General features: G+C 48.6%; 3 protein-coding genes across 3 annotated transcripts; 1 reads left to right on the top strand and 2 right to left on the bottom strand.

The window, feature by feature from the left end:
* Positions 1-990: 990 nt before the first annotated feature.
* On the top strand, positions 991-2,592 carry EI90DRAFT_1308480 (uncharacterized protein). The gene is made up of 4 exons (XM_039051650.1): positions 991-1,331; positions 1,391-1,615; positions 1,677-2,447; positions 2,504-2,592. The coding sequence occupies exons 1-3, from the start codon at positions 1,241-1,243 to the stop codon at positions 2,390-2,392; spliced, it is 1,032 nt and encodes a 343-aa protein (XP_038922804.1). The 5' UTR covers positions 991-1,240; the 3' UTR covers positions 2,393-2,447; positions 2,504-2,592.
* Positions 2,593-5,676: 3,084 nt separating this feature from the next.
* Positions 5,677-6,953, bottom strand: EI90DRAFT_3116065 (uncharacterized protein; the record flags this gene model as incomplete). The annotated part of the gene is made up of 4 exons (XM_039062851.1): positions 5,677-5,822; positions 5,887-5,987; positions 6,050-6,228; positions 6,801-6,953. The coding sequence occupies 4 exons, from the start codon at positions 6,951-6,953 to the stop codon at positions 5,677-5,679; spliced, it is 579 nt and encodes a 192-aa protein (XP_038922803.1).
* A 1,819-nt stretch (positions 6,954-8,772) lies between these two features.
* On the bottom strand, positions 8,773-9,638 carry EI90DRAFT_1308543 (uncharacterized protein). Its single transcript, XM_039051651.1, has one exon. It carries the CDS (start codon positions 9,441-9,443, stop codon positions 8,979-8,981), a length of 465 nt encoding a protein of 154 aa, XP_038922802.1. The 5' UTR covers positions 9,444-9,638; the 3' UTR covers positions 8,773-8,978.
* Between the last annotated feature and the right edge of the window lie 1,401 nt (positions 9,639-11,039).

Raw genomic sequence — 11,039 nt, 5'->3', positions numbered from 1 at the left:
AGGCTAAAACCTTAAGGAGCGAGGCTTCAGCCAATCAGAGAGCGAGAAAACGGTGCCTGATCTTGTATAATTCATGAACCCGTGACAAGTATATTATTTTTCGGTGGCTCATTCCATACTAGAGTGCGTGCCTTCGCACGCGCTGACCTGCACTGCTTTTCAACACCCTAGTCAGTTGTACAGAAAAAAGTGAACCATGATTAAATCATTATTCCACACAAAAAGAGTGCATAGATGTTCTATGCTCAGGAGAGATCCCGAATCATGGCATCGGGCTATGTCAAGTGTGTGGAGACAATAGCGGAAGTGTTCCGGATAATAGGAAACAAATAGGAAAATGGGGAGCAGAAAGAGGACATCAGGACTGCAACTTGGGGGGGGGACAAGTGTACAAATGAGGATAAGACAAGCGCACTGAAAATTGGTCAATAGTATCGACTAATAAATCTCCTTCCCTTGCCCAAAGCGCCCATGCGGCAGGGCAAGCGGGGGTGCAGCAGCAGTGGGGGGGTCGGACCAAGAGCTGCGCAGTTGGGCATGTGTCTGCTGCATCCCTTCAAGAATGGGCCGCATCGCAGGCTGACATGCCAATTCATGAGTACGACACAGTATTTTAGCAGATGCAGGCTGTGGCTGTGTCATCGGACGCAGCCCAGCAGGACAAGTAAGGCAGGTAGGGGTGCAGATACAAGGGGAATTTTGGCCAGGTAAGCGCTGGGCGCGCATTCAGGTGTGTTTGGACTAAGCGCTGACATTGCGAAGCGCAGAGTTCTTCATATTAACTCCTGAAGTAGTTGGGCATTCACCCCTAAATTCGGTACGTGGATAGATCTAATTCTCCTCTACCAGAAGAGCCCAAAATCAAGCCTCAGAGATTCGTAGGTGACGCTCACGTTGGGTTTTGCCAATCTCACTGGATTTTCAGCGTGACTCTCTTGATTTGTCTACCAATTGTACGTTATAAATATAAAAGTCACAAGTTCATGAAACCTAAATAGAAAATGAACACGTCAGCACAAGTGGCAGAAATGGCGTAATTTCACCCGGACGGCTGTGCCGGTAATACAATGCGGAATACAACACGTAAGCAAAAGTGGCACGTTTTACATAATTATGGGGGAGGCAGAGTGACCTGCAGTGCAGGTAACTCATTCCATATCGATCGCCCGTCAACTCGTTCGTTCCCCATCTGTAAACACCACTGCTGCATAACACTTCTGTCTGTCAAGTTGAATCTTTCATGTTGTCCCAATCACATCAGCTCTGCGTTGTAGCATGTGTCCATGGGCATTACTGGCGAATTATCCGCTTGCTCTATCATGAGTACTACGGTAATGACTCGAATCCGGATCCCTAAACTTCCTAGTCGGCGTTCATTGGCTTCCTACAGGAAAATTTGCACTCGAAGGTGCTATACGATTCATGAGAGCTTGTCAACATCCCTTCAACGTCCATTCCATACTCTCCGAGTTGCGTCATGTGGGCCCCTACTTAGGTACGAACCCGGTTCAAGTTCACTTCCCCTTTATAGCATCACTGCTATGGGGCTTCACATCGAGTTCCCGTTCGGCGCCTAGTGTTGTTCTTCCAGATTTGGGGCATGTCGAATATATAAGTGGGAGAGCTACGCTACTGTCAAGCTTTCAAGTACTGAATCTGATTCGTCTTCCATACAGGCAACGATTACGGCACAACCGTGTTTGACATCACGGACCCGTCCAATCCACGCTACTGTTTTGTCAGTTTCCATGGCCTTTCAGTGACGAATGATAAATGTGAACGATTTATGCCCCTGACTGGAGAAGTCTACGGAACGAGTTATCATCCGTCTGAGCAAACCGACCATGGTCGGAAAGAAGCGGCTGCTGCTATCGAGTCCATCCAACAATACCAAACTGTTTCGTACGAAACTCTCAAGATTTGCTGGCCGCATGATTTTATGCAGTACATCCCTGCAGGACGTGACGGCGAATCAAATACACACAAAAGAGAGCCAACGGTGCCTCCTCTTTCTCTCTGCGCCCTCATGACACTCCCACACTCGGAATTGGAATCGGTCCCGGAGCATATAATTAAAGATTCTGCCACGGTCGCGGATGTGTGCGACCGGTTTTCCGGGCGACTCACGCGGCGACTGTTGTTAGTGTCCAAAGACGGAGTTCTCGATCTGGGCGGTATCTCGGTGACAATCACGGAACTAACTCAAGTGGTTCATGGTATCCCTATCTTGGCACAGAACACTCTTTATCTCAGCCTTGTGGCCTGGTCAAATCCCGAGGGAGGACTCGTGAAAGTCTCCGATCTTGCCACCCTGCAGCAATGTTTCCCGCAGCTCTCTTGTGTGAATGCCATTGGATGCAAGCACTTCGATGCCTCTCTAATCTCGGAATAGTACGAAAGCACTTGTTCCCCGTTTTCAATAATTTGGTATGAGCCAACTGCCAGATGTAAGTCCACGGCTGCGGATCTTATCTATCATTGAGTTGACATGGAATGAGTATAGCCAATGCTTTCGTGGAAGGAGATCCATTTTTTCTAAATCTCCGAGCATCCCGTACAACTCGTTTCCGAGTCTTTGTTCGATCAAGATCCGAGTCTAATCTGGAAGAGAATGAAATCGCATGTGTGGGACAACCCTGCTTCCCTCCAGGTTCAGCCATACTGCACGCCATTCATCGCCTTGTGAATGCTTTTAAAGACGAAGACTCTTCTGTTCCTACGCTGAAGGAAGGCATCATGGGGTCGATCCTGGCTAGCGTGGATCATTCCGGGATCCCAGTGCTGATGCCTGCTGCCGTTATCGATAAAACGCTTCCACAAACTAGCTGGGCTTTTATGATGGATCTGCTCGATAAAGAACGACAGATGTCTGGTAGCACTTCGTTGAGGTCTCGGTTCATGCGCTATGCTTTCGTGTACTATGATTCGGAAGCGGGAGAACCCGAAGTTATGGGATTTGAAGGCTTTGTTTCTTCTCGAGATATCCATATAACAGATGAGAAGACGGGGGTACTGGTTTCAGATCTTCGGAACATTTTTGAAACCGCAGGTTTGCTCACGGGAAGTGAGGTCAAGGACCTCCTTGCTCTTCCCTATAGTGTACGGCCGTTGCAACATTCAGCCTATGGCCGTCTTCCTCTTCTCATCCCATAGATAGGAAGACGTTCTCCGTACTGCACTATACAACAAATTACATCCCAGAAAAACAGGCCCTGTGCCCCAGCAGCAGTATGACCGTGTGCAGCTGGATCTCTGCGAAAGCGATAACGATCAAGGTGAAGTACTGAGGAGTTGCATGTTCTGCTAGCTGCGGACCAGCTCGCCGCGTGTTTTCGCTACCTGCACCGTGGTGGATTTTCAGCCTCTTCCGCTCGTAACTTTTGCGCTCATTTTCACGCGCCATTCAGTGGTGATATTTAATCTCCTGCGACTTGCCCCTCATTCTGAGCTTTCTACCATCGTTGCTCGTCTCATTGCTCATGCTCAAGCCGAGGACTATTTGGGTTCCATGAATCCCTCCTCTGTGGCTTACATCCTCTACATGATGACCAGAGTACCCGCTCCGGCAAATTCGCCCAGCACGTTGCGATTGCATTGCAAAACCCAAGTCCCTTGAATACTCTGACCATTAGAGGATGCTGCACTTCGGTAAGTCACAGAGGGATTCATGGAATCCAAGCCCCCTTCAACGCGTGGCGTGAGCAGGGGGTGCAATCCGTTTTATACCTGTAAATTCCCGCTACTCTAGGGGGTCTTGTAAAATTTTCAGTCCCGAATTGAATGCAAAGAACGACGGGGTCCTCTATTGCTCGATAACTTAGGGTCCCATCCCTGGCCAGCCAAAAAGACTTCAAATCTGTGGTGGACGTAAGCGCTTATGACTCATGGAGCACCCATAGAACGGGATGGACTCAAAATGGCGTTTGTTGAAGGTGTGGCCATCGTAGGAAGTCATGGTCCCGAGAAAAAGAAACCATGCTCACAAATGTAAGGACGCAGCGCGTTCCTTGACTGCTCCCTTGCTTTTGTACTTAGTTCTCGAGCTCGAAATACTGGACGTGGCGATATTCGTTCTTTCCAGTTGAATTGGAGCGCAATTCAAATTGTGGGCCCTACGCAACCCCTTTGAAGAGTGACTGTCTTTGGCACGGCGAAAGATGTTAATACGGAGTGCTCGCTGCCAAATGAAAATGACAAGGGGAAAGCAAAAGAACACAAGGTGGACTCTGTCCGGTAAGTCTAGCTGCGCGGTCTGTTCTGCTCAATTCTTACTCGTACGCGCTAGTGCTATCCTCAAGGGTTCATCACTTAGCGTGTTCTGCTGATTGAATTACCGTTTGCGTTTGGATTGAACTGGAAAGAACGAATATCGCCACGGCCAGTATTTCGAGCCCGAGAACTAAGTACAGAAGCAAGGGAGCAGTCAAGGATGGCACTCATAGTTTCGAGGAAGCCCACAAATGTAAAGTCGCACTTCCCCACGATGGCCAAACCTTCAACTTCAACAAACGCCATTTTCCAGTCCATCCCGTTCCATGGGCGCTCCGTGAGAGTCATAAGCGCTAACGTCCACCACGCTCTTTCTGGCTGGCCAGGGACGGGATGGCACGACGAAAATGGCTTTCCGGGTTACTAGTGTTTCTTCTCCGCCCACCTTTATCTTTGTGTTTCGCCGTTTGAGTTGCTGTTGCGTTCGAAGTAAGTCTGTTGCCACACTACGTTGCCTGTACTTGTATTCGTGCATCCGCTTGTCTTAGACACATTGCAATCAGTAGAATTCGTGGTCGTGCTTACGTAATCACTCCCATTCCCGCTACTGTTTCTTCATTACCAGCGATCACTATATACTCCTTACTGTACGTTCTTATGTCGCAGCAGCAGCCTCGTGAGTCGGGTGTGGCAACTTCCATGACCTGTTCGGCTCTCGTTGCAGGGCCGCCAGTTGACGGCGATAGCTTTTCTGTGGAATCGAGGAAGATGACATGCATGGCGGTAATGCTCCACCAGTTGAAGAACATGCGGCTCTATAATGTCATCCAGGTATGGAAAGTCGTCCCAAAGGAAGAGAGCAAGGGCCCCGAATTAATGTGATAACTGTTATTCGACTCGATCGAATTGGGTGCGTACAGCAGTACTGTATATTGAGAGTGTCGATTGTTGTCAGCTTCATGATCTGGTAACTTAACTCAACAGTCTGCGGTGATTGTGATTGATAAATGTTTTATATTCGATCTCTCGACGCAATGGGTTGACGATCGGTAAGATATGTATTGAGCTGATAATCCCCGCCCGTTTAGCCACAGGCCCCTCGCGGGCATAACCAAACGCGTCTATTGGAGGGGGATTGACTGTATGTAGCCCACTTGGCGGAAGGGCGTTGACAACAATAGCCTCTTTGGAAAGGAGTACACAAGGGAAAAGAAAGACGAAAAGGGTTCACTAAGGTGATCCCACAGGTCAAAACTCAAACGAGTCCTATCCAGAGAAACGGGGTTATTATGCAGTTCGAGTTTCCATGAACAATTGAAGTGCTGATTGATTGAGATCCGATTCAAACTCACTACGATTGCCCATATTGGAGCTTTCTGGTAGCTCCCGTTAAATACACCATGGGAGTACAATAGCTGGTTGTTAAATTTAAGGTTAGCAGCCGAGTCCGTCTCCACGGTCCTATATTTAAACATCGAGGTAAAATGAGCTATGAAGTTGAAGATGTGTGACCGACATGGTGACTTTATTGGATCGACCAGCCGTTCCGTTGCCTTTCAGTTGCACGTAAGCATATTTTCCATCGCTCACGAACTGTGCGACATATCGAACATCTATGCATTTTTAACACCTGAGTTCATTGATATTGGAAACTCGAAAATTTCGAGCATGACGAACCTACATGAAATACTCCTTTGGTATCAACATACCCCTCTTCTCCTCCGATACCAGGGACGACATTAGCAAGCAGAGATCCATCTGGATTCGTCCAGTTGCTTCTGTTCAGCCAAGACACTCAGTAGCACATATCAGCAAGGATTTCGCCCTCCTAAGTACATACCCAATTAACTTGACATTGACTCTATGCCCCTCGGGAATGGAGATAACATGAGGTTGGGCAACCTCATAGATGAAGTTCGCGTAGCCCCAAAGCTGAAGTTGGGGGGTCCCGGGAGCCGAAGCACCAGCTGGTAAGTTGTTCCCCAAGACAGAAGGTTTCCAGGCTAGAGCTTGTTTGGGCTGCAACGGGGGGTGCAGGAGATACTACCGACGTAGGCAAGAGCTTGCAAAATCCCAGCGAACAACATCCCAAGGCTTAGAGTAGGAAACGAGGCTTATGAGTGTCGCCAGCATCCTAAAACGATGGCTTAAATATGTGCACGAAGGTATCCTTCAAAAGAATCATGAGTTGTACATGACCCTTTCATACATATTTCCTGCCACAAGTCAGGAATGACCACGGAAAAAGGGTGCGTCACGAGTATTGCCATGATGCCACATAAAGGTATGTGGCGACCTTTTAAGGGGATTCAGGAGGATGCTGCAGTTCGGTAAGTTCCCTGTGACGGAATGGACTTGTTGTCCAAGGAAGGGGTGGCGGGGGTCGGTTCTGTGTCCCTTCATTTGTGAGTATCCGATTTCTACTTTCATGCTGTTCCCCGTATTCCCCATCCCACACGCGTAGCACGCGCACTCGTAGTAAGGCGAGAGACATTCATTCGTTTCAACTGCACTGGACCGCACTTCCATCCACGGCAGGGCCACCAACGCCACACCCCTTATCAAGAAACGTATTGCAGAACAAGAGTTACCGGGCCAGTCGAGGTTCGTTCTTCACCCACAGTGAGGACGATGAGTTGGCCAAGAAAGAATGCGTCCAGCGTCCTGTCAACAAAGTTGAGGTCAAAGACGATCCTCCCACCTCTATCTCGGGCCCTCTCTGTAAGGGTAAAGATGTTACGCATGCCGAAGGTAACTTGACAAAGGTTTGTTGACTGTTGGCGATGAACGTGTCTCCGTGGACAGCGACAAAATGTTGACTGATGGCAATGGGATTATGTATGGGTGCGCGCGTCCTGGTTGACAATGCGGACACCCTTCTCATGCAGGCGTTCCATCACACCTGCCGACTCCTCCAACGATGACGATCAGGGTCGAGAGGAGCTGTTAGGCTTGTTGACAATATCCTAATTGTGGAGAATGCTTTTATAATTTCTGAGCGCCATCTCTCGTTGGGAACCACATAGTCTGAGCAGAGGTCTTTCACAAGGTTTCCGATTCAGGTTTGGTTGAATAGTGGGGAGAGAGGGATCGTGAAGATATTTGTTGAACAGCAAAACTTTGTGAACGGCGGAAATGGTAGAGGCGAGAGCGACATGAGATCGAGGAGAGAAGAAGAACGAATGGCGACTGCTATCTCAGCGCATTGAACGCCAGCTCCCAATTTGGAGTGTACGGAGGTCGGACGCGAAAGTGGACGGGTTTTTGTATGGACCATCAAAGATGCCGTTGTTCCCAAGCGATTGCTAAATTCTATGTCGCTTCCTGGTATTCTATGAGGGAAGAACACTCTGTCCAACTGAAAGTATAGAGGTAGCGGGTACTGCCGGCTCAGGGTTCTACCAGTCGTCTACGTGCTGCAACGGTGATTTTGGTGCAAACCGAATGTGGTTCGCTACGTTGCTCAGTGATTCGGAACCGAGACTATACCAAGTCACATTTTCTGGGTTATCTGTTCGACGTCAACGCTTTTTCGAATTGCGTACTTATTGTAGTTGTTTCCTGTAAGTTTGGCCTCCTGTTTGGCCCTCTATTCCAATAGAGGCTGGGGGCCTGCCTAGTTTGGTCCATGGGCCAATGAGCGCTGGTCTATCCGAGGGGCTGAGCTGCGTGGCATTCAGTCCTGTTCTGTCGCTGCTTGGGGCTTGGCATAGCACGTTTCCCCTTTACTACAGGCTGTCTTCTGGCAGTATACTTACTATTAGGGTTGTATTAGCCTCACCGCTATATATAAGCCGAAGGCATTCCTTTCGGGACTTAGATTCCAAGTCACAGATAGTGTCCTCTTTGCTTTCTGCATTCTTCCCTCATATTGGTTTCCCCATACGCCCAAGCTAAATTGGCAGATGGCGTCACCTTCGCTGGAATGGGCATCACAGACATTTTCAAATGCTCAGACAGCACGACAAGATCAAGACGGCGGTGTTAATTTGGCCAACGTTGATATGTAGCCCCTTAAATATCCTGCGTTCGAGCATCAGCTGCGGTTGGTCACCAGCGCTGCAGCGAACTTCGAGTTACTCATCGTCGCGATTCCTCTCGATAATGTGGATTGCTCGTAGTGACTCCCTGTCCCTGGAAGGTGTGCCCTAACCAAACTAGGGGTTATGAGGAGCTTTGGGTCTAAATACCAGTGCGCAGAAATGTGGGGTGTATTCGTACGATAGCTTCCAACAGGTCTCCCAGCTATGAGCTGGCCGGGAGAACAGCTCATGATTCCGTTTATTCCATGGATTATATTTCCCGTGCCTTCATGGATGAGAGGGACTAGGTGCTGTTTAAACCTTTGCGTAAGATGACTCCCAGCATCACTGCCTACTTACCAGGTGCAATTTGGGGGATGTAATCTTCCGCATGAAGACCCTCTGCGCATTCACTGCCCCCCTCGAGTGCAGATTCAACACCAATTTGGGGAATCATCAAACGTGTGAAACTAATTCGTTTCACGATGCAGATTCCCACTGAGAATGATGTGACTGGCCCATCGCACCCATACTTGTCCTTTTCACTCACTCTGAATTTGCTCTGCACATTCAACTGACCTGAATGGGCCAACATCAGTCTCCTCACGGACTTGACCGCTGGGAAAGGCTGGGAAAGGCAAGGCAAGCACTATCCTCTGTTAATCAAAACTACCAGAGGTTGCAAGTACGTTACTAGCTATTCTATTTGTCCGGACGGAGTGATCGGAAGGGCGACCGGTGGTTGCATTAATCCCCACTGTGTGTCGGTTCTGGCATTCGACAGACCACGCTGTATGCGGACGAATCCCAATATAACGATTCTGGCTTGTCTTGGGGTATTTTTGTTCCTTTCGTCCGCAACCAACCCCTTCTGGCAGTTCTTTTGCTACCGAATTCCCTTCTGTTCTTCTTCGGAGCTTCACGAAGATAAGTCGCACCCCCCCCCCCTCCAGCGTTCGGAGAATATTCGGGGACCAGAAGCCTTGCTGGGAAAACCAAACCTTCCCATTTGTCCTGACCTACCAAAAATCTGCATCCTGGCTTTTTGTATATGATGATGTTCCTAGGAACGGATTGATCGTCATACTTCGCGAAGTAGATAATCGGATTGAGTCTGATATTGGTGTCGCCATTTACGATAAGAGGCAATTCGGGAGAAGCTTGTTTCTCACTGTTCTCGTGCTCACGCAACTGCATGCACAACACATGCATTCTCTCGTGCCTTGCTTCTGATGATAATTAGAGGGTCCTCCCACACGAGCCCTGACTCAGAGGGCTCCAACTCATGGCATTCCAGGATATTGTATCGTCAATAACCGCGGAGTTTGTTAAGAAATGTGACCGAGAAAGAGGGAATATTGGCCGCCGTATGAACGAAGTTCCGAACACCAGTGTGTGTGTGAACTGGAACCTCCCTCATGGGGCACGACACCCCAGTTTCTGTTTCCATTTCTTGGTTTTCTTTCATTATATGAAAGCGCTAAATTTGAAATTTCCCTGGAAACTGCGCAAAGAGTGGCATTCCATTCCCATCAACCCCGGGTCAGGTACATGCGTACCTGCAGTGGCTGAGCAAAACCGACTTCTTGGACAGTGTGGCAACTTAAACACGAACCAACGTACTTCGTGAACTCATATGATGGGTCGTTAATTGTGAGGAAACTGCAAAATGCAAAAATGCAGAATTCTCCGGCAGAAGAGCTGTGCTTCCATGTTGTGCTGTAGCTGCTGGAGGTTCGTCAGAGCTTCCGCAGTGCCGCTTCATTGAAGCAGAAGCTTCATGGAACCTCCGAATTTGACCGGATAAACTATCGATTACCCAATTCCTTATCATGGACGCCTCGGGATCGATAACCAGTGAGGGGAGGATGATCCTCCCTGAGACAAGAAGGCTCATTCTGAAAGCGCGCAATACCCAGTAACGAAACCAGTCCATAATAGTGACGCGTTGAAAAGAAGATCAGTCAACTCTCGGCAAGATATTAGATGATCTGTGTGAGATGCCTGCTCGATATATATGATTGCCCATCGGTCTTTGGAAACTGCATCGATGCATCTGCTGATGCCACGCTCTGTTCATAACACCTATTCAGACCACACCCCTCATTTTCCTTGTCTGACGCGTGTACGTGCCCCAATACAGATTTTGGGGTGCTTATGCAAAAGGAAAGGTTTTTTTTTTTTTTACTGTGCTTCAGCAAAGTGCCGCTCGCACGTTTATTATTGGAGGAATATTAGCGCAGTTATTCCCCAAGTCTATTCACGTATATATTCGCAAGACAGTTGTGAGTACTGTCAGCCGCATGCGTGGGTGTGCGAATGGCAGCTCGGCGCGTGATTATTACACTGACACGCGGTGCATGTGCCGCGCAGCTATAAGCCGACTACCTTCGGATCTTTGGTTCGGCGAACCAGAGGCCAGTTATCTACAATACCAAGGGATGACGGCTTAGTACGCCGACGTACCTGATGTCGGTCGTTATCCCCGGCCTTTGCTAGACATGGGAGTGATTTTACATATGTGGCAATTCGGCTCATCCACTTTGAGCCAGGGAAATTACACACACACCTCATACTCATGCAACCCACACATTCTATATGTTACTACATATTTAGATGCGAGCCAACAATGGATGCGAGTATCATGTCTCAGGCTATTGTGTGTATCATTCGGGATCCCTGACCAGTGTTTCACCAAAATGATGTTAATTACTAGCATCCAATCCAGAGTTATTGCAGCTGTGAATGGGTGTGCATGTGGGTGGCGTCATAGAACATCGTTCTCCCACCGCCGCAGTAATGTTCATT

This window comes from Cantharellus anzutake, assembly GCF_015039405.1.
Source record: "Cantharellus anzutake strain C23 chromosome Unknown EI90scaffold_3, whole genome shotgun sequence".
NCBI classification, from domain to species: domain Eukaryota; kingdom Fungi; phylum Basidiomycota; class Agaricomycetes; order Cantharellales; family Hydnaceae; genus Cantharellus; species Cantharellus anzutake.
Note: the sequence above shows the minus strand (reverse complement) of the source record. Positions and strands in the feature narration are given on the sequence as shown.